The following is a 23,964-nucleotide window of genomic DNA, read 5'->3' on the forward strand; positions in this document are numbered from 1 at the left end:
CTGTAGACAGGCCGGGCCAGGGAAGTGTGAGATGCTGTTAGAAATATTGAAGAAGAAAGGCGTGGAGGGATACAGGACACTGTGTGGGGTCCTTGATTCCACGCAACCGTTCATTAAAGAAAGACTTGATGCAACATCCTTGGAAGGAGGTACTGAACTGCATTGCATTTCATCTTCAGTCTTGAACTCTGAATGTCGGTAGTGGCTGTCCATGTCATGTCAACATACGCACAAGAACGTCAAAACAGAAGTCATAGGTTTCACTTAAAACTTATACGTATGCTAACATACATCTCGAAAAAGGAGGAACACAGTTATAACATCTATTTTCCATTTTCAATTCCCACATTATGTTTGTACCTTGTTTCAAACAGAACTGCTGGTGCTCATCACAAGTGTATTTCTCATCATCACATTTCACAAAAAAAAACACGTCTCCAATACTAAGTGATACTAAACAAATACAAGACGTATGTTATTTAGAACATTCATATTATATTGCTGCTAAATAAATTTGAGAACATTTTGCCGTAATGTAACTTATAGATAGAATCGTACTGACCAAAAATATTATATGTTGATAAAATTCTACTTTACAGGCAACTCCGACCTCGTCTTTGTTAACAAACTGAAGGTGCAATCCGAGCACAGAAAGGAACTTGCCGGAAAGGACGAGCAGATAGCAGAGCTGCAATCCGTGAGTAGCCCAATACCTTGATTATGTTAAATATATCGAGTCACCAGGAAGTGCGCTACTGATAACTGACACATTTCATAAGTTACACTCATCATGCGCTGGAGGAAAACGTTGTGTTATCCACCACTTTTTATAAAACAATGTCTGCCTGTGACGTTAAAACGTGAAATGTGTATGTGTATATAGATACTACTGTAAGAAATGTTTTGTCAATATTTCTCAGGAGTAAGAAACTCAAATTGTATTTCCAAGAAATAGGAAAGTAAAAGATCTGTTCGAGTTGTCCAAGTCAAAGTTTCTCAGAATCTCAGCAATGTAGTGATATATTTTACTTCGTCAACACAATACCCTTGCTTGCAGACATGGTAAACATCTTTCAGCGCCTTCAAGCTTGGTTTACGTGTCGCTTGGAACTGTGAAGATCCTGGTTAGAATATTGATCTTCAGTAACCCATGCTTGTCGTACGAGAAGACTAACAGGATAAGGTGGTCAGGCTCGCTGACATGGTTGACACATCGGTTCCCAATAGCGTACATCGATGCTCATGCTGTTGATCACTGGCTTGTCTGGTCCAGACTCGATTATTTACAGACCGCCGCCATTAAGCTGGAACATTGCTGAGTGCGGCGTAAAACTAAACTCACTCACTCACGTGTTGCTGGATCAGGTTCTCATCCAACGTTCGGATAAAGCAGGATCCTTGGTCTGTCACCTAAACACCCATTTCCTTCACCAATCCCTGCACCACCTTCGCCTTACCGACATTAGAGTGACACAGTAATATGTTCATTCGTTTTAAGACTGTTGTTTAACCCGAGTTACCTCTCTGTAACGTGTGTGTTCTTAGGGAATGGAGGATTTAACGAAACAGCTGGAAGACAAACAGAAGGATTATGATACACTGGAGGAAACAAACAAGAAACACAGAGAGGAACTCATGTCACAGATGGATAAACAGAAAGAGGAAATCGAAACTTGTAAGCTGATAGGCAATACTTCATACCCAGTATCTCCATAGGTTACATGGTAGATTGTGACTGCCAAACACAAAGTATTGTGTCCTGTATGTAGTTGTAGATCAAACATCAGTGCAATAAAATATCTAGTCTTGAAACAGATGCCATAAATTGTGAAAATTATAAGAAGGGACCACCAGTGGTGACACCGGGTGTTAACAATAGAGTGAGCATGTTCTGTCCTACTGGTAGCACCCGCCCTTCACACAACTTTACCCAAAATAGGTATTTTGTACTCGTACTGTCGGGCGGCGCCCAACCAACAAACCACACAACAATTGTTATTTGTTCATTCCAGTGACGACGAAACTATCAGAGTCGAACCAGGAGGTAGAGCAGTGCCAAAAACAACGTGATGAATTGAAGCTGGTGAGAGCCATATCAGTTCCTCCTATTGGATTTCAAATCAGAACAACTATTGATAAGCATGCTTATAAATGGAAATACACAAACCTGAATGAACGATATTTGTCATTTCAGAGACTACAAGCAGAACAGGAAGCGTATGAGTTGTTATCAGGATTACCTACATCACAGTCTTCGGACAGGGAGGTCATGACTGAGGCCGACCAACAACCAGGTGCATTGACCAAAAACTAAAGCTATAATTTTATACAGTGAAAACAACAGGCAGAAAATGTATATAGAAAGGCGAATGTGACCTGATTTATGAATGTATAAATGCATTTAATTGTACTCTTGCTTCTCTTCCACACTTACAGATCCTGCTGAGGGTTCCAGCATGTGCAAGTTGTCAACAGTTCCGGACTGTGATGACAAGCAGCTGTATCTACTGTCATGTCTTCATTCTGTCTGTAAGCCATGCATTGACCACCATGCTGTCCAAACCAACCAGACCTCCATCAAGTGCCCCTGCGGTCTTGAGTTCAGACTTGAGGATACAGTAGCAGACCACGTCGGACGCAATAAGACTGCCTATGCTGCCAGAAGCGATGGGGAGAAGAAGTGTGACTATCTTGAAGAAGATCATGATGTACAGGCTGCGTGGCACTGTCATGACTGTGATGGTTATTTGTGTTCTCAGTGCCGTAAACTACACAATAACGTTAAGCGGAATCGAGGTCACAGCATGGATGAGGTCGGCCAGGCAGATGCTATCCCCATGAAGCAGTGGCTGAAAGAACCTTACTGCAAGGATCACCCCAGCAATGAACTACAACTGTATGATCACACATGTAAGAAGGCCATCTGTATTGTGTGTCGCCTTGGGGACCATGAACATCACAAGAATGAAGATTTAAGTCGTTCCCACGAGAAGGCAAAGCTTCAGCTGGAGGAACAACTGCAGAAGCAACGACTGAAACTGAAAGATGTCAAAGACACAATTGGAACTGTGAACAGTCACAAAGAGGAACTTGACAATAAACAGAGAAAGCTGGAAGAAGAGGTTATTGCCGTTTCCAAACGTGTTGCTGTGAAGTTCCTTCATCGACAGAAGAAACTCAGAGAGGAGATCCAGATGGCTCTGGACAATACAAATAAGGTCGTTCAGGAGAACCTGGATAGTTTACACGATGTTCAGTCTTCCATCATATCAACGATAGACTACACCCAGAGAACGCTTGAATCCACAAGACGAGAGGAGCTTATTACTCTCACTGCTACAATACAGGAGAAGTGTGACGAAAATCTCAAGAGGGAACTTCCAGAAGATGACAAGAGGGATACGAGTATCCTCCTTTCCTTTCAGGGGCAGACAGCTCTAGAGGAACTCATCGACACATTTGGTGGTCTTGCCTCCAGTCTTCAGTTGGATCATATTCCAGATTCACAGCCTACTTTACAAGGTAAGGTTGTCCTTTAAATTTGTCTGCTGGGGTGCTGATAAAGAGAAACCCTTTTGACAGTTTTCTTTAAATTATCAAACTTCTTTTCAACGAGATACAGTAGATTTCTGATATTAATTCTTTCATCATTCATGTATCATAATTATTTAAACGTGACATGTCGTAATTCGTTATGTGTTACTAATACCGCAATTCATACACTAATCGGTTTCTCATACTTTACAGGTCTCCATTCACAAAATAACCTGCTCACAGTGAACAACAAGGTAATCTCCACTTTCTTTGGACAACGTATCAAGTGTTATTTTTTCTGGGAAATATTGTAGTTTATTCATTTGAATATGGTACGATTTATTTCATAAATGCAGTAAAACTAGTGTGAGCAGGTACTGTAAACACCTGCTGCTTGTGTGTGGAAAACCTGAAACCTGAACCTTGTAAGTGATACAGTGATGTTATTTCTGCAGGTGCACGAAGGCAGGTGGCATCATCTGGAACAGATACTACATCACGTCACAGGTACAACACATGGGTAACAACAGCACTCCTACCCTACACGACTGTATATACTTTAGTATGCCAAACGATGTAATTCCTTATTGTAATTCAGAGAAAATGTTTCAATATGTTTACAATATATATCAGGGTATTTATTTTTCATATCTTTAACCGTAGGGCCTGCCTCCAGTGCCGAGGGATCGCCGGAACCCTTCACCAGCATCCTCACCACACAAGGCGTGTATGAAGCGGTGGCAAATGTTCTTGCAGCGAGTTCCATCACAGTATACTTCGTTGGAGACAGCAACGTTATCAGCGTCATATGTACGTACACGGTAGATACGATATGAATGAACTGAGGCTACTCGATTGCATAATGGGTATATATGATCGGTATTCAGTACTACGCTAAGTATATTGATGATTTAACGAAGACAAGAGACAAATTTATTTCTGCGAGATGGCCTCAAGGCAAGATCAACGTCGCACATGTCTTCTGCGCACACTGACGACAGAATGTGTAATACATATTTACTATTCAAATGAGCAAATCTCTTTACCAAATTGAAGCAATTTGCTTAATGCAAGCATTTTACAAATGGCAATACTGAGTTTTAAGTAATCTCACCGGCCATGTGCAGAAGTAAGGGGAGATAAGTACTTCTCCAAGCTCTTTTAATATGGACAAACTAATACCAGGTGAGACTTGTCTTCTGCAAGGTTCAAAATACACTTTGAGCTTGAACGCTTGTCTCTATCAATGTCATTATCGAATTGAATTTACATGTGAGTGAATCCGAAATTGATATTATGTGCAAGATCTGTAACATTACATAATTTTATCATATATTGTTTTGCATAACACAAAGATTTTAAGCTACAATAAAAAGAGACATAGTCCAGACAGTCTGGTCTGTGTCTTGGATTCTTTGAGAAAAACATACTCATAAATATAACTTGGATCAAAATCATGACAAATTCAAGCATAACAGAACCCGTTTGAAAATAATAACATACGAATAATAAACATGTTAGCATGCAGAAAACCTATACTAATAACTGACTCAACTACTAAAATATTTAAACCAAACTGGGTGTCTCCCAACATCAAGCGTGTTGAGGAATTTTCAGATATGTTCAAGCAGCATTTAAAAGAACACTAGGAACGCAGAGTGGGGCAGAGGAGGGGCCTTGGTTTCTAAATCTATGATCCTTGTTTAGAAAAAGGTTAGAGCGTACGACCCTTGTGTCTGGTCGTTTACGATGAATCCGGGTACCCACCATCTGTCAAAAGCCCATGAACCATTACATCGAGTCCCAGCCGGTAACCTATACTTACAGAGTTTTCTCCCTTTGACCGCAACTGGTTGTCGGTTACTTTGCGCACCCCATGTGAGGTGGTGTTTTGATCATTGTCACTTTAAAATGGACCTATGTACTCGGGCCTCAGGAGAACACGTACATGCTGATGACTGAACCCGGGGGTCTGATGTACTGTATGTACCTGTAAAACATCACCAATAGGGCACAACTTCATTTACACATATATGGAAGTAAGTTAGGTACATGTTCTCTTTCCTAATTACAACATAACCTGAACATAGTTCTGCTTTGGTGTATTCTGGGGGTAGTGTTGCATCTCTAGAACATTTCTAAATGTTAGCTCGGCTCTTACATTGATACGTTTAAAATAGTTTCCGATTAAGATCACCCCTTGAATAAACGCACATGGCTTAACCCTTTGTTATTGTTTGAGGATTACATTGTCTGCAATCAGTACAGATGAAAAATAGTATGCCTAATGTCTGAAATATGGGTTACAATGATATCTCACCCTAAAAAAACTGACGAGGACTTGAAGCGTTTTGAGTAATTACAGGAAACTGTCTTTTAGTGTGCTGGATAGCTTTGCTTTTAGACTGCGAGGCCCGTGGATGTCTAGTAATTCTAGTCTTTCACAAGGCAAGTTTAGATATGTGGAAGCCAGTCTGTAATTTATATTTGTTTTAGAAATTTTCATTCAACCCACCGATTATTACCGTAGAGACTTGTTCAAGTCTAGGGACTAGACATGTCACGTAGATACATATGACGCGACAACCTGTGTCCCGCCCAGCGAGTGTGCTCAAACTGTGGTCAGTGATTGAAGCGGACGTAGAAGTTACCTGTTGATACTGTGTCTCTTGAACACTCAGATGAAAAAATATCGTCAAACAACTACCTTGTCGGTCTTATTGTTTAGTAAATCATATAAGAAGAGTTTAGAATTCCTATGACGATAGTTTTGTCTCGACATGATATGGAAACAGTTCTATATTTAGGTAGTTGTCATCTATTTCTGATTGCCGACACTCAAACTCGCTCAACTGCAACTTTGTAAATAGTGTTTAAAATACTGTTTATTTGTTTATCAAGGCATATAAAAATGTATGGAAAACATTTAGAATACCCATAGAAATATTTTTGCAGAGATATAACTTCTATTTAAAGCACAATTATGACACAATTCTCACACAGACGAAAATGGCAGGCGATATTCAGTGCGCTGGTTTGTAAACATTGAGGTTGACAATAAAATGTCTAATTTGTTGTCTGAAGTCGGGAAATTTGTTAAACTGTAAACAAAATGTTTATTTCCAGGTCCTAAACTACATCTGTCCGCTGATCGAGCCAACACAGACAGGTGCCACGTAACTACAGACGGTGAGCTGATGAACTCGCCACCCGCCACACAACACAAACACAGCGGCAGGTTACGGAAATATTGGGGTACTTGTGCCTCCACCCCCATCCCCCTTCTTCCATCCCCCTCTACTGTCACCCCTATCCCACACACACCACGATACTGGGAGACCCACTCTAGGGTGGGTGTGGTGGGTAGAGGGTGGTGGGGGCTTGTCCTGGAGATGGGTGTGATAGAGAAGAGCCAGGTAGACAGAAAGGGGTATGTTTGTCACCAGCGCCGCTCCTGGTGTGTTAGTGTATGGAGCTGTGACACACACTGGGGGAGTCTCTGTACCAGTGTGTGGCAGGAGGGGGAGTGTTACAGTAACACAATGTCTGACACACCCGGCACACAGGCCACCCTCCACTATGGCGTTGTGCTGGATGTGGGGAGGGGGAGACTCGCCTTCATAGACCTCGACAGAGAAGTTGTTTTAGCCAAGGTGGATGGTGAGTGGAGCGAGTCTCTTCTTCCCATGTTTGGTGTTGGGCGGTCAGGTGGCCACACAGTCAACATGAAGGTGATAAGTGGGGCAGATATCACCATGACTGACACCAAGAAGTCACTTATTTATGACGCCTTGAATTAGACAATAAAATAAACATGACATTGTGTAAACTTGTAAGTGTGACTTATTTATTTAAACTGTCAAATGTAATTGTAGTGATTGAGGCGGACGTATAAGTTGTCTGTCTATGTGCTGTTTGTTGTGTACAAGAATGTAACGAGGTCAGCTGAATGTGATGTTTTTCTACTTGACTGGATTCAGGCCTAGGGGGATGTTACAAACATTTTACATCCACACATGACTATTGTTATGATTATTATTCTGCAGTAGTTGACAAGTTTGTCACATATTTCATACACGTGTTGGAAATGTCACAACAAATAACTGAAGCCACAAATTCATCAAAAGTTGTTTCAAATCATGAATTTATTGCCATGTTTAGTTTCTACTCTGTAAAGTAAATGTTTTAAATCCCCAACATGAACAGTTGTGATGAAATTATTGTAGTTGTGAATCCACATTCGTCACATTTGATGTCAGTGAAGAGATGTGGTTGGTTGGTTGGTTGGGTTGGTTGGGTTGGTTGGTTGGTTGGTGGGTGGGTGGGTTGGTGGTTGGTTGTTTGGTTGGTTGGTTGGGTTGGGTTGGTTGGTTGGTTGGTTGGTTGGTTGGTTGGTTGGTTTGTTGGTTGGTTGGTTGGTTGGTTGGTTGGTTGGTTGGTTGGTTGGTTGGATGGGTGGGTGGGAGGGTGGGTTTTTTGGTTGTTTGGTTGGCTGGTTGGTCTGACCTGTCTAACAGCAGCTATAGTGTCCCTTACATCACTAAAGGTGGAAGCTGATCTCACCATGATAAGCGTTATTCTACTGGTGTCTTTCTGTATTCAGTTAAGTCTCAACGTAACTAACGTATGAAGACATCAAATCATTATGGTATATGATCATATGTCGATTGATGTTTTTAAAGGATGCTAGCTGGTATCGCCAATCTGTACTTTCATTAAAATCGGTGTATGTTAGAAATATAACTTTCAATCGTTGAGGATAAGGTTTCAAAACAATTTTCTAGACACAAGACGATGGAATATACATAGATCACTCCCTCAATCGTTTGTTCTAAACGGGAGCGGAGGGATGGGGAGGGGGAAGGATTGTCATATTCATATATGCCAGTTTGTAAAGTGCTGGAAGGCTTTCATTCAGTATTACCATCTAATCCTGCCGGGTACCCGTGTGTGTGTGTGTGTGTGTGTGTGTGTGTGTGTGTGTGTGTGTGCGTGCGTGCGTGCGTGCGTGCGTGCGCGCGTGTATGTTTGTTGGGGGCGGGGTTTGGAGACTCAGAATACCTTGAATCACACGAAACAAACACGTGTGCCTACTTCAGCACTTTATAGTTTTTAATACAGACGATGGCCTCACTCACTCATGCTAGTAGAAGGTGGTGGATGAACCCTCTAAGTGAAACAGTGCTTAAAGAGGGTTAGACAAATTTATCTACTATTAAGGTAATTGTTTTTCCATCCTCGTACGTTTGGACCAGTTTGTCAATGTAATATTTGATCCGAACACCATGCACTACATCAGTATGTCTGTGTGCACTTATGCGTGTGTGGACATGTGTGTGTATTAGCTTGCCATACGCCTACTGAAAATAAATGTGTGTGTCTGTGTGTCAGTGTGTGTGTCAGTGTGTGTATGTATTTTCATATGTATGTGTGTGTGGGCGCGAACTCACGTGCGTGTGTGCGTAACATATAACGCACATACGATAGCCAGATTGTACTTAAGAACTATATAAAGGGCCATTTCTTTCACTACTTACCTGTGTAGCAACCCAATATAATAACAACGCACTATGTAATAAAATCCAAAAACAGTTCGAACTTAGGCGATTTTATTACAAAGCGCGTTGGTATTTTTGCCTAAGGCTGGAAAATGACTAAAAATATAAGTTGAAGATATTCCTTCCAGTGAGGACAATATGTTTGCTACACCCTTAATTAAGTGTAAACTTCAGCTTAAACCCGTTCCATGATATGAACTGTTAATATTTCTGAGTTTTCTGATGGTTTATTACAAAACGCGTTGGTATTACATACCGGGTTGAGTAGCGAAATGTAATAAGATTTTGCACATCTTAACGCATTATGTAATAAAACTCACAAAGTGTCTAACGTCACCCGTAAGCCTGGAAAATGACTGAAAAGCAAAGTTGAAGATATTCTTTCAGGTAAAGATAATACATGTCCTACACACTTGACTAAGTGTAAACTTCAGCTTAAGCCCGTTCCATGATATGATCTGTTAACATTTCTGAGTTTTGTGATAGTTTATTACAAAACGCGTTGGTATTACATACCGGTCAAGACAATGTGTGTTCTTAATTCTAAACTACATGAAACTCTTCTGATCGTTTATTGGAATACCGAGTCCCTGAATAATGACAGTGTGCAGAATATGTACATTACGTTTTCTGTGGAAGCAAACACAATTGATCCACAATGTAGTTATGAGTGCAATGATCAGTATGTAACACAAGTAGCTTTCTGATCGAATAGTGTAGTTACGAAACGAGAAACAAATGCCCAACACCTGAGTTAAAATGTTAATTTAATTGTGAATCTGTACTGTTCGAAAGACCTTACTACTTGGGCGCCCAAAGACAGACTGCCAACACATAGATTTACATATTCTTGAGTTGTGAAATCTTTTCCGCTTGCTTGAACAGCAGGACCAATGCCAAGAGCAAACCAAGCTGGTGCAGTCGTCACATGTTCAAAATGTTTAGATTCGAATTGCATAACGACGTCAATCCATCCGCGTGATCCTGAGCTACTGAGGAAACCGGTATACACAATGGCAGCATTGTCATAAAATGAAAAGTCGGTTGAGTTTATAGTATACAATTAAAACGGATCACAACATGTTGTTGGTACGGCAGCTTCAAATACTTAAACTGCCAAAGCACAACAACATCATAGAAATCTTTCAATGAGCTAGTCAACCGTCGTGGTTAAAAGGTGCACCATGATGGCACAGGCTATAGTTCGAAACACATACTTATTGAGTTTGAACAAAGATGAAATTGATCATAGTTACAAAAGACCATGGCGATACGAAATGTGATGGATACCGAAAATAGAACTTGTCCAAATCCCTCGAAACCCATAGTGCTAGAGCTAGTCACCGCTAGATAACGGCACCATGGCGGTACATAATATTAATCCAAACATATCCTAGCTGAGTTTGAGTGATTGATTGAACTGGGTTTAACGGCGCTTCGACACAAAAAGGCCATAAAGCGCCGATATAGAGTCATTTGGTATAAAAACGATTGGAATAATGAGAACAAGTCAGCAGAATGCAAGGAAAGTCGAAAATGTGGGCAAGTGGACTTATGTGAAAAGTTGGTCCCCCTTGGATCGCCTTTTACGATCCTGCAAGTGTCATCCTACCCTGTAACGGCATTATCCGCCTATTGTGACAGGTACGATAAGTGGGGTTTGCCGTGGATCCATTCTATCCCGTACCCACTCGGGTATGTTAGTGGGTTTGTGTATTAGTACCTGTGTGTATGCATTTGTGTTTCCGTGTTGAAGAATGGTATTGTGGCTCACCCGTAACGTTCCCTAAACCCATACTGCTATAATAGAACTTATTACCTTGCAATGTTCTCCGTTAGTAAAGGCCTACTAACCGCGGCAAGGTTGAAAAATATATATTTGGCAGGTTGGGGTTTTTTTTGGCTTTTTGGTTTTTGTTGGTTTTTTTCTTCTTCTTTTTTGATTTCTTTTCTTTCATTATTTTTTATTTATTTTTTTAAAAGGAAAACATGTGTGCCATAATACTAAGATATCACATATTCAATAACTATTTTGTTTAATCCAGTTTTAATGAGGTAAAGTTATGTGTACATTGTTCACATTGATATCTTATATTGCATGCTGAAGACGACTCGATTCCAGTCTCTCTGGGTCCATCGGAGGTGACGTTGGGCCCACAGCAGACGTTGACTTTGATCAAACGGCGTCAATATTGGCCCACGATATGGACGTCGAGAATGGAGATTGGCAACCCGCATCCGATTTCGTATGGTCTGTGAGGACAGTCGACCTCTAAACATCTCAGCCCTGGTTAATGTAGCCGGCAGAAATCTGTCACGTAGGTGACGTAGGACGATTTGACAGTCTTCTGCTCGTGACGTCACACGTGGACGACCCGACCTTGGGCGATCAGAAGTGGTGCCAGTTTGTTGTAGACGACCTCGCAAGTCATACACAGTACGACGGCTGCATCCCATTGCTCTTGCGACGTCAATAACTGATCTTCCCGCTTGCAACATGCCAGTGGCACGTTCACGTTGCACATTTGACAATCGTGACATTTCAAGTACCGTTAGAACTGTGGTTTAAAAGTGTTTTTTTCAATTCTTGAGGCCAATGCAAACACGTGCATATGAAGAAAACTTCGCTGCGAACATCACGTGATCGACTGCACGTGCAAAACCTGATTTGGCACTAACGTCATTTGCACGACGAATGGAAGGGTTTGAGTGGGTTTTGATAACGTTTTTCTAGAGTCGAAAGATAGGGATCCCATTTCGGATACATAGATGTATCATCAGAGAAAAATTATTCATTATTTTTCAAATTACATTTTGTGAAGTTTCTTTTTTGACTCAGTATATAATATGTTGCATTTCAGTAAGATCAGTCATCTGCTGAAGTCACGTGATCACAACTCTCGCTGTGCAGAGCTAAATGTATGGTTCGCCTATCAGGCCCAAATTAACACCAGCAATCTAAAACGTAAAATATTAGACTGATACATTTTGGGCACGCGCCGTTAGACACCAGATATCATTGTATTTTTCACACTTCTTGCAGTTTTAGAGATGGTTGATACAGGAAATATTTCCACTTAGATATTGACAATACATTCAACATGGTTGTTAAGGATAACGTTTCAGTACAAAGCACTGCTCGACATTTTAATGTACCTATCACAACAGTAGTATAAGCATTGACACTGTAAAATTGGGACCTCAACCAATGTTTTCTCAAGAACAGGAAGCCCTCTCAACTAGACACACTATGGGGGAAACTGATTACGGGTTCACGAGAATTGAGGCATGAACCTTACTTCAGGTTACGCTGTGAATCTGGGACTAGAAAAGGGACACCCCTTAAGTTTGTTTTGACTATACAGCTTTATCGACAGAAATCCTGACCTGAAGTTACAAAAACCATCCAAGAGAAGCCATTAACAACTATTTCAGAGAGCTAAGATCATTGAGAAACACAATCTTAGGGATCAACCAGTCACTGTGGAACATTGATGAAAAATGTCTGTCTACAGATGTCGTTCCAACAAGAAGAGTTGCTGGAAAACACTGCATGCCGCAAGCAGCAACAACTGGTAAATCTCACTGTAGCTATGCCTGTAGCTGTGAGTGCATCTGTAAACACGATTCCGCCTTTGTTTTGTTTTCCCAGGAAAGCACATGTTGGATGAGTGAGTAAATTTAGTTTTATCCCGCACTCAGCAATACGACGGCAGTCTGTAAATAATCGAGTCTGGACCTAGCAGTCCTGGGATCAACAGCATGAGCATCGCTCTGCGCAACTGGGATACGATGACATGTGTCAACCCAGCCAGCAAGCCTGACCACCCGATCCCGTTAGTCGTCTGAGTCTTATTGAATAGGCTAGAGAGAACCACATCATCCTACTTGTACTCTTTTCCACCCCCAACCCCACCCCCACACGCACACACATACCCACCCCCCACTCATACCCGTCATATTTTTACAGCCGCTAGATGTTGGGTGTTACGGACCCTTCGAATCCGGATGGATTTCAGCATTTCATTCACACCTGCGTCAAACTGGTGGGAAGGTTATCACCCAGTACGATGTTTCCAAGTTGGCTTGCAAGGTTCACACTTCTACTATGACTATCTCAAACATCATATCTTTATCAGGAAGACAGGGATAAATCCCCTAGACAGTGAGGTTGTTCCAGACACGTCCATCGCTCCAGCTTTGTCTTTTCCAAAGCCTCCACACAAGACAACTGTTACCTTTCTTGAAATTCGTGGAGGGGAGCTGCTAAAACACGTGTATCTAGCCAAGACCAGAAACACTTTGAGCAAAGTTGTAGGAAGCAAGGCGATCACCGACGATGATGTCATATCACGTATACGCGGGCACCAGGAAAAGAAAAGTGGAAAGAAGAAGTCGTCCACGGAGACTTATCCTTGTAGAAGTTATAACAGTGTCAAAATTAGTCTATTTTTCTTCTAGTTTTTGCTAGCATTCGAAAATACTCTACAGTGCCTATTTAACTTTATGCGACTCAAACTAACTATACTTGCGCACTGGCAACTTGCATAATACCACTTATCGCCTTGGGATGCAAGCTGCCACAACTGGCCATGGTCAAGCAACGCTACAAGCAATTAAATGTTAAGTCATTTTGCGTCCTAATCGAAATACAGGGATATAGAGAGCCTGATGGCGTAGTTACAGCTGACCAAGTCAAGTATATTCTATCAAAGGAACCAGCACTAACTGTGAAATTCAAACGGCATTCATAAGCTTTGGTTATTTAACTTTCATTACTTCGGCATTCAGCGTTAGCATTTGACATCCAAAACTTGCCTAATGCAACCAGCATGTGATATATTATTTTATCAAAATTGCTAATTGAACTTGCGAGTACGGACTTATTCGGACAGGAGGTCTCGGGTGTATAAACAGGATGGTTGTACACTAGAATCATTCCTGCTTTGCCTGAGATCCTATCTGTTTGTACATGTATTTGAAGGTAAGTCACTTGTACTTATTACTAAGTCATATGGTTAACTTTGGTTAAAGTCCTTCTAACAGTACTACTCTACTTGAACAATGAAATAATCTTACTTTAATCTAAAATGCTGTTAGCATTTACCGTCCGGTCGCTATATGTGAATTGTATGAGTAATCCAGAATCACAGATAACAAACCATTACTTTCATAGGCCACCATTAGTGTATCAGACGCCTAAACTATTTCAGTTAAAGTATAACGTTCGCTTTAGTTACAGGAGTCGTGGATGCTCATAGTCAATATATGCTCAACGTGTATAACGTTTACAATATGTTCTAACAGGGATACTCTACAACAGAGTCTCCCTGGTTCTAAGCATCTGTAGTTTTATCTCTGTCGTGTTACTTGTCATATTGTTTGTAATTTCAATTGAATAGTTTTCTGCAACAATATTATAATTGTCTTGACCAATAATTCTGAATGACCCCGAAATTCCCCGAAATAATTTTAGGTTGAAACAGTAACACAAGCTTATTGTTTTACTTGTAAAGGGAGGAGCGGCGTTATCTTGGCTAAAGGGAAACGGAAAAGACAGCGTGTACAAAAAGATGTCGTTGTTGTTGTTGCTGCAGATATCCCTGATAGTAACACTGACTTAAGTGATGAAAAGAATGACGAAAAGTGCTGCATCTGTGGACGATTTTCTCCTGCTCAATTAAAAGACTATCACGGAGTAATGTTGGTCAAATGGGCGGAGTGATCATCTTGTGGTCACTGGGTACATTTACAGTTCAGGGGCCCGTTCCTCAGAGGTGATCGTAACTCCCATACTTTAACATAGACTTACGACTGTCGTAGCGCTACAATCGCTTGGAGGAACAGGGCCCAGTACTGAAGACCGTGTTGTCAGGACACATGCATCTTTTTATTACCCCCACTGCACTCGCATACACGACTAAATTCGTGAGTGAAAAATGGCATTTTCCAAATGAACAATTTGAAATTTAATTGAAAATGCTATTAACTTCCCCAAGTTGTGACTGTCATTTCGTGTTATTGTTGGAAGTTCGTTCAAACATTGTTTTACCACATTTTATAAGCTATGAAATTATTTCCATGAGAAGCTGATAATGTGTATCGTTGTGTAGAACTGTGCGCATTCCATACCAGTGGTTATGTGCTCCGAACACCACCGTCAAAAACCCATACAGAATCCCCGGATGTTGAGAGCGGCAACAGTTTCGCCGATACGATGTCATTCACGCTATTTTTGGTGGAAACACTAGATAATTTTGTATGGAATAGACGAATAGATCACTCAAGGTTAGTAAAATAAATGATATTTAAGATACAAATTATGTTTTTGTCTTACATCACCGAAAACCCCCGACACCGGGATATGAAATAAGTTCAAAAGAAGTATGTTTTGAAAAAAACAAACAGCCATACATTACAGAGTACTTCGGTGATATGACCTACCACTGGAATCAACAGGAATCTAATTTTATCGTTCTTGTTTTAAGGTGTTCTTACCTTCATACGCCAATATGAAATCCTTCCACAGAGGTACGGGTTTCTATTCGGCTTGTACCGGGAAAACGCAAGTTGGACACGAATGTCTTCACGAGAGCCATGCCATCTGAACCCTAGAGACTATGAAACTGTGATGTTCACACTTATGGACAAAAGTCATTTTCTCAGGAAATATCAGCTGTTCACATGCTACAAATATCAAAATTACCCCAGTGAAATCGTTATTTTTTCTTCCTTTCGACTACAGTATATCAATAATAATCTGTTCCCAAAATTTGTTTTGAATAGATTCTGAATCGCAAAAGAAACATTTTCTGTGCAAACGAAGACGCCACTGAAACAGCGCGGCCAACAAACAGCAAACACACCCCCCACCCCCCACCCCCCACCACCAACCGCCACCGCCACCCCGCCTCCCCACCCCCAACACACACACACCTACCAGAGCCGATACAGTGTCGCCTTGTTCGCCAGCAACACCTTTGATCCGCCTCCATGCCAACAGACTGACGTCGTCAGGAACATCTTTAGTCCGCCTCCATGCCAACAGACTGACATCGTCAGGAAAATCTTTAGTCCGCCTCCATGCCAACAGACTGACATCGTCAGGGACATCTCTAGTCCGCCTCCATGCCAACAGACTGACATCGTCAGGAACAACTTGGATGAGTAACACAGCGGAATGATTTTATACCGACGGCGAATGGTGAACGATTTAGAGAGGTATGTGTGTTTGAAGGAAACCCATGGGGGTACCTAAGCATCAGGGTGTGGGGTAGTCTGTCTCACAGTCCCTGAACCACATTATTTCCCCTACAGTCTAGGTGACGGGCAGCAGTGACGTGAAACAAAGAAGTGGACCTGTGGTCTGCCAATATTGGTCCAGAGAGAGGTCATGACCTCAAGGCACAGGGCTACACGGAACGGAACGAAGTCCCCGGTCCATATGTCTTTCCCTTTTCTCATTCCAGAAAGACAACGCTCGTCGACATGAAGCCAGTATAGACATCCTACAATCCGTATTTAAATCATATAGAACAATGTGGGTCGAGATCTCAACGACCTCTAAATTAGGCCGATATTGAGTATATCTTTTTGTATTCAAATGGGGCCAGATGCCCATTGCCTTCATCAACCACTTGGTAGAGTCGATGCATGTGTCTATCAGCTGCCAGTGTGGGAGAAGAGATGTTGGCATTAACCCTACAGATTGGCACCGTGTTCGTGATCTGTGTAAAATAGGGCATATCTCGCAATTTCAAAACTGTGTTAAGTAGTAGCAGTCTACTACAACAACAACGTTAGCCTTGTTCTTTGTCAAGCACACGCTGAACACCAAGATTGAAGTGATACAGTAGTCTGTCTCACAGTCCCTGAACCACATTATTGTCCCTACTGCCAAGCCCTCTCTGCAGTGCTAAAGCCCTAAATAAAGCAAGTCTAGATTTCCTCAGGTTCAGAATCCCTGGTCTCCCTGAGGCGCCTTTTCAATTTAAATAGGCTTGTTTGTGTAACGGGGGATAGGTGTAATAGGTGCTATAGATATTAGAAAGGGGTGGGCTAGCGTTAGTAACTTAGTTGGGGGTATAAGTTATAAATTCTGGTATATTAAATGGATTTTCTTACAGGTGTTCGCGGGGACATGCGGGTTACGGCTGTAGCTAGTTTGTTTGGTTTCGCTCGCCGTTTGGACGCAGCGATTGGCTGCAAGCACTGGAAGGTTCCATTCCAAGGGTGGGGGTGTTCTCCTCGCTTACTGGGACAGGCCCGCTATTGCGTATATAAGGAACACACGACAGGTGTTTTATTGTCTGAGTTGGAAACACCCGAGGATAGGTGAGCCCTTGTTTCGAGACGAAACAGCTTCCCAGTTTGCTTTGTGATAAAGTAGAATTTGCTCCGTGACGGACCAGTCCTTGTTCGAGACGAAACAGTTGACCCCCCCTCTCACGACGAAGCACTTAGTAGCAGGGTAGACATAGGTATAGGTGGTTCGGGGGAATAAAGGTATTTAGTTTTAGATAGATAGATATATACAGGGTAATTGTTAGGAAGCGGGAAGGACGGGTGGTTTTTACAAACCAACTACCGCTGTTAAGAGATTTATATGAGGTCGGGATTAGGTGGGGATCGTGGTTGTTAATTTTAATTTGGTTTCTGATTAAAATTTCCCAGCACTATATTTTGTATCGTTTGTTTCCTTTGGAGTTTGTGTTTTGGTGTAAATAAAATGGTGATATGAATTTTGTCTTATGTCCTGAATCGCAAGGCTGCATCTCGTAACCGGGAAACAGCGTGGAGGAGAATTCTGCTCACGGATTGACAGGTTTATACCTGGAGCGTACCCTCTGGTGGTAAACATGCCAGTTGGAAAGGAAAAACACAACGCAAAGTAGAACCACACATTTACCAAGTAGTTTCCACGGGATGGCCTAAAAGTCGGGCCAGTTTCCACAGCACAGAGCAAACCACGCATGTTACATTTGTTACTATCAAAATTATATATATTCAGAGACGACGCATTAGTCTAGTGGTACAGTACAAGATGACCTTTCAAGTCGGATTGAATAATGTAAGCAAATCATCACGCCAAGCAAGTGCTTACGGAAGGGATGCCTTAGGGCGTATCACAGGAGCTCAAATGGCGAAGGAGAACAGCATCCAGCCCATGTTTGCACACTTGAGATGCCCGTATGAAGCAACTTTAAGGCAACGCTTCATGGTTGCAGCAAGTGTCCGCGCCATGTTTCAGTGAGCTTGTGAACAAAGGGTGGACACCTTTATGTTGTTGCCGACATTAAAACTCATGATAATGTGACTGTGTACTATTCAACATTAATACGTTGAGGCACATTCAGATCCGATCAGTTTTAATGTATGCTAACGATTCAAACTTCAAACCACGAGACTGCTATAATTGTTGTTACAAAGCGCAAGGCCACGCTGTCACGGAATGCACCCGTGTTTCAATAAGCTGACTGTCACGACCAGTCATATTCATCCAATAAAGACGGGTAACTGTTGCGTCACACTTGCAGGCGCCACTCACAGTCCGAGTTTCGTTTTGTAGCTGAGCAAGACGACAGCCATATTTGACTTAGATTTCATGTCCGTGTGTCAAGTAAGTAAACCATATCTGCTCATTATATTGTCATTGTCTTTAGAACCATCATGTGCTATGCCTCTTGGTGAGTGACTTTCATTACAGATCTTGAAGCATTAGTACAAACCATGTTTAGTCTGTGTTCACTGTCTGTGTAGGTATCAGACGGCTGTTGGTAGGTCGGGTTGGGTGGGGTCTTGAAAGGGAACATGGAAGCAACAGTGTTGATGTTGATACCTTCCTGGTCCAGGATACCTTCATTATCAGTTATGTATATAGACACACTTTCTGTTATAGTGTGAAGATACATAGACTCTCGCCATCTGTTTGTGTGACCAGTTAGATGACCACTTGTTAGACATAACGTAACTGGTCATGTCAAACCCGACTCATGTTTCAGCATAGAACTGTTAGATTAGTTACAGACACGTCAGGCCGGGTCACTCATAGAGAGGGTCCAGCGACATTATTTACAGACATAGAACTCTTAGATTAGTTAGAGACACGTCAGGGCGGGTCACCCATAGAGAGGGTCCAGCGACATTATTTACAGACATAGAACTGTTAGATCAGTTAGAGACACTTTAGGGCGGGTCACTCATAGAGAGGGTCCAGCGACATTATTTACAGACATAGAACTGTTAGATCAGTTAGAGACACGTCAGGCCGTGTCACCCATAGAGAGGGTCCAGCGACAACATTTACAGACACAGAACTGTTAGATCATTTAGAGACACGTCAGGCCGGGTCACCCATAGAGAGGGTCCAGCGACATTATTTAGAGACACTACTTGATAGGTGTTGAACATGCAGAGGTGGAGTGGTGGGAAAACCAAATCATGTTATAACATGTTACATAAGCTGGCCACAGTGGGTGCTGATATGCAGACGAGATGTTATCATGGCTGTCGCTCAGCCGTGACCACGAATGAATAGGGCTTTTACATGTCTGTGCTGTGGGCGGGCTACAGTGCTGTGTATCCGGGCGTCATAGCCGGAGTATTGTACAGTCGGGTCGGTTAAGTCACCCGCTTGGTGTCACGTGTCTCCTGACTGCAATGCATGCTGTTTGAATCTAGCTTCACGCGCACAGTCTTGCAGTGTTGGAGGTGTAGCGTTGAAACCTATCTTGTGAAGACCTTTGTGTTGTATTGTATGTAAAACCTTTAACGATGGTCTAACGTGGTCGTTATGTATAACAGCCCTTCGAAGCACTTGTCCCTGTGTTTCTTTATTCAACATTTCCTGTGTGCATTATGTTCACAGGCGATCAGCATTGATAAAACAGTCATGTCAACTCGTATCTGAGTCACGGTTAAACGATTAGTTATATTTTTATGTCTGTTCAGATGGCATAGGACACATTGTTACCTGTGTAATCATAATTAGTTAGTCCTGACCCGAGCACATAAGCCTAACTCGGAGCTTCATGTGTATGTGTGTGTGTGTCTGTGTCTGTGTTTGTGTCTGTATATGTATGTGTCTGTGTGTGTATATGTCTGTGTCTGTGTGTGTCTGTGTATGTGTCTCTGTGTGTGTATGTCTGTGTCTGTGTCTGTGTCTCTGTGTGTGTATATGAATGTGTCTGTGTCTGTGTGTGTATATGTATGTGTCTGTGTCTGGTCTGTGTGTGTATATGTATGTGTCTGTCTGTGTCTCTGTGTGTGTATATGTATGTGTCTGTCTGTGTCTCTGTGTGTGTATATGTATGTGTCTGTCTGTGTCTCTTTGTGTGTATATGTATGTGTTTGTGTCTCTGTGTGTGTATATGTATGTGTCTGTGTCTCTCTGTGTCTATATGTATGTGTCTGTGTGTATATGTATGTGTCTGTGTCTCTGTGTGTGTCTGTGTATGTGTCTCTGTGTGTGTATATGTATGTGTCTGTGTCTAAGTCTCTGTGTGTGTATATGTATGTGTCTCTGTGTGTGTATATGTATGTGTGTGTGTCTCTGTGTGTGTCTGTGTATGTGTCTGTGTGTCTGTGTGAGTATATATGTATGTGTCTGTGTCTGTGTCTCTGTGTATATGTCTGTCTGTCTGTCTGTCTGTCTGTCTCTCTCTCTCTCTCTCTCTCTCTCTCTCTCTCTTTCTCTCTCTGAGCTATCGTGTGTGTGTGTATGTGTGTGTGTGTGTGTGTGTGTGTGTGTGTGTGTGTGTGTGATTAGCCTGTGTGCCATTTAGTTTCAGAAGACAACTCAATGTTTCCTAGGTAACAATCATAAACATGTTGATGAGCTGTTTGGTTGCTATAGTAACTGTGAGAACTCATGGAAACATTTGTGAATTGAACACGTTTATAGGGTTTTGTATGTACATTCTTCTATGTGGTGTCGAAGAGTACAGGGACGAGAAACCTACAATTTGTCATTTTTACAAGACAGAATTTCACTTCAGCTTAATGATTTATATACTTTCCGTTTTACCGTGACAATAGTTTTAGTTCCCTTTAACCTTCCAGGAATGTGATCTCAATCTCAAAGACACAGCTGCCCGCCTAACATCAGAAGATGGAGGCTAAACACGTTATCGTCATTCAGAGGAACCACAAGTTCCTGAAGGAGCTCCTTATGGTGGAGCCTGTGCTGGACGCCTTGTTGCAGGACGGCGTCTTCACACAGGAAGACTATGACAACTGTAGACAGGCCGGGCCAGGGAAGTGTGAGATGCTGTTAGAAATATTGAAGAAGAAAGGCGTGGAGGGATACAGGACACTGTGTGGGGTGCTTGATTCCACGCAACCGTTCATTAAAGAAAGACTTGATGCAACGTCCTTGGAAGGAGGTACAAAACTGCATTGCATTTCATCTTCAGGCGTAAACTCTGAATGTCGGTAGTGGCTGTCCATGTCATGACAACATACGCACAAGAACGTCAAAACAGAAGTCATAGGTTTCACTTAATACTTATACGTATGCTAACATACATCTCGAAAAAGGAGGAACACAGTTATAACATTTATTTTCCATCTTCAATTCCCACATTATGTTTGTACCTTGTTTCAAACAGAACTGCTGGTGCTCATCACAAGTGTATTTCTCATCATCACATTTCACAAAATAAAAACGTCTCCAATATTAAGTGATACTAAACAAATACAAGACGTATGTTATTTAGAACATTCATATTATATTGCTGCTAAATAAATTTGGGAACATTTTGCCCTAATGTAACTTATAGATAGAATCGTACTGATATGAAAACCAAAAATATTATATGTTGATAAAATTCTACTTTACAGGCAACTCCTACCTCGTCTTTGTTAACAAACTGAAGGTGCAATCCGAGCACAGAAAGGAACTTGCCGGAAAGGACGAGCAGATAGCAGAGCTGCAATCTGTGAGTAGCCCAATACCTTGATTATGTTAAATATATCGGGTCACCAGGAAGTGCGATACTGATAACTGACATATTTCATATGTTACACTCATCATGCGCTGGGGGAAAACGGTGTGTTATCCACCACTTTTTATAAAACAATGTCTGCCTGTGACGTTAAAACGTGAAATGTGTATGTGTATATAGATACTACTGAAATGTTTTGTCAATATTTCTCAGGAGTAAGAAACTCAAATTGTATTTCCAAGAAATAGGAAAGTAAAATATCTTTTAGAGCCGTCCAAGTCAACTGAACTCGCTTTCTCAGAATCTCAGAAATGTAGTGATATCTTTTACTTCGTCAACACAATACCCTTGCTTACAGACATGGTAAACATCTTTCAGCTCCTTCAAGTTTGGTTTACGTGTCGCTGGGACCTGTGAAGATCCTGGTTAGAATATTGATCTTCAGTAACCCATGCTTGTCGTAAGAGGCGACTAACGGGATCAGGTGGTCAGGCTCGCTGACATGGTTGACACATCGGTTCCCAATTGCGTACATCGATGCTCATGCTGTTGATCACTTGCTTGTCTGGTCCAGACTCGATTATTTACAGACCGCCGTAATTAAGCTGGGATATTGCTGAGTGCGGCGTAAAACTAAACTCACTCACTCAAGTGTCGCTGGATCAGGTTCTCATCCAACGTTCGGATAAAGCATGATCCTTGGTCTGTCACCTAAACACCCATTTCCTTCACCAATCCCCTGCACCACCTTCGCCTTACCGACATCGCCTTACCGACATTAGAGTGACTGGTTTACGCCGCACCAATATTTCAGCTATATGGCGGCGGTCTGTAAATAATCGAGTCTGGACCAGACAATCCAGTAATCAACAGCATGAGCATCGACAATTGGGAACCGATATGTGAGTCAGCGAGACACAGTATAGTCGCCTACGACAAGCATGGGTTGAAGACCATTCTTCACGGGTCTTTAGAGTGACACAGATATGTTCATTCGTTTAAGACTGTTGTTTAACCCGAGTTACCTCCTGCAACGTGTGTGTTCTTAGGGAATGGAGGATTTAACGAAACAGCTGGAAGACAAACAGAAGGATTATGATACACTGGGGGAAACAAACCAGAAAGAAAGAGAGGAACTCATGTCACAGATGGACAAACAGAAAAAGGAAATCGAAACTTGTAAGCTGATAGGCAATACTTCATACCCAGTATCTCCATAGGTTACATGGTAGATTGTGACTGCCAAACACAAAGTATTGTGTCCTGTATGTAGTTGTAGATCAAACATCAGTGCAATAAAATATCTAGTCTTGAAACAGATGCCATAAATTGTGAAAATTATAAGAAGGGACCACCAGTGGTGACACCAGGTGTTAATAATAGAGTGAGCATGTCCTTTTCCTTATCCTGACTCATGCTTATTGCTTGTCTTCTTCTTCATTTCAGAACCTAGTGGAACACTTGTATCTCCCAATTGAAGTTCCCTTCAATAAAAATCACTCATTAGTACCCACCACGAAGTTACCTCCCTTCCACAAGCTGAACGAAGGGCCACCCGAACCCATGTGCCTCACTCTCTCCTTCTTCAGCCTAGTGAGCAAGACGAGAGCACCTGTGTCTCCCCTGCACACTATATCCTTTATTTATATTTAGTTTGTTACCTCTTATATTCATCTATAGAGGTGTAACTAGTATCATTATTCAACATGCATTGATAATTATTCGTGTTTCTGCTGCTTGATTCACGGTTCGCCGTGTTTACTCAGCAGTTTGCGTTAATAAAAATCTGCACTGTTTGTAAATTACGTTACTCTGCTACCGATCCACATTTAAAATGCCCTAGTTGCATTACTCCATGTTCTATTGTTTCTCGTTGTAAATTATGTATTAATTTACCAATTTCTGCCTTTGATAAATATTTATGTTCC

The 23,964-nt window shown here is 41.8% G+C and overlaps 2 protein-coding genes across 4 annotated transcripts in view; both read left to right on the plus strand.

Annotated features, from left to right (window-relative positions):
- Positions 1 to 23,964, plus strand: part of LOC124285667 — a 45,853-nt gene that overhangs the window by 3,217 nt on the left and 18,672 nt on the right. Inside the window, exons 2-11 of one of the 3 annotated variants that reach the window (XR_006900864.1) lie at positions 1 to 149; positions 600 to 697; positions 1,546 to 1,675; positions 2,013 to 2,083; positions 2,195 to 2,294; positions 2,437 to 3,522; positions 3,748 to 3,788; positions 3,990 to 4,054; positions 4,198 to 4,344; positions 6,661 to 6,838. The exon at positions 1 to 149 is cut by the window's left edge and continues 174 nt beyond it. Coding sequence is in view for 2 of the 3 variants with exons in the window: in XM_046721940.1 (XP_046577896.1) it covers positions 1 to 149; positions 600 to 697; positions 1,546 to 1,675; positions 2,013 to 2,083; positions 2,195 to 2,294; positions 2,437 to 3,522; positions 3,748 to 3,788; positions 3,990 to 4,041; positions 4,198 to 4,344; positions 6,661 to 7,334 (2,548 nt within the window). In the remaining variant the exon portion in view is untranslated. Of the gene's footprint in view, positions 150 to 599; positions 698 to 1,545; positions 1,676 to 2,012; positions 2,084 to 2,194; positions 2,295 to 2,436; positions 3,523 to 3,747; positions 3,789 to 3,989; positions 4,055 to 4,197; positions 4,345 to 6,660; positions 7,364 to 23,964 lie in introns of those variants that run through there. The other 2 variants (XM_046721940.1, XM_046721941.1) reach the window with 2 other exon arrangements.
- Positions 18,582 to 23,271, plus strand: LOC124285668. Its single transcript, XM_046721942.1, has 4 exons — positions 18,582 to 18,711; positions 21,153 to 21,475; positions 21,933 to 22,030; positions 23,086 to 23,271. Exons 2-4 carry the CDS (start codon positions 21,202 to 21,204, stop codon positions 23,254 to 23,256), a joined length of 543 nt encoding a protein of 180 aa, XP_046577898.1. The 5' UTR covers positions 18,582 to 18,711; positions 21,153 to 21,201; the 3' UTR covers positions 23,257 to 23,271.

This window comes from Haliotis rubra, unplaced genomic scaffold (assembly GCF_003918875.1).
Source record: "Haliotis rubra isolate DU_JTF1 unplaced genomic scaffold, ASM391887v1 Scf365, whole genome shotgun sequence".
In the NCBI taxonomy this organism is placed as follows: Eukaryota; Metazoa; Mollusca; class Gastropoda; order Lepetellida; family Haliotidae; genus Haliotis; species Haliotis rubra.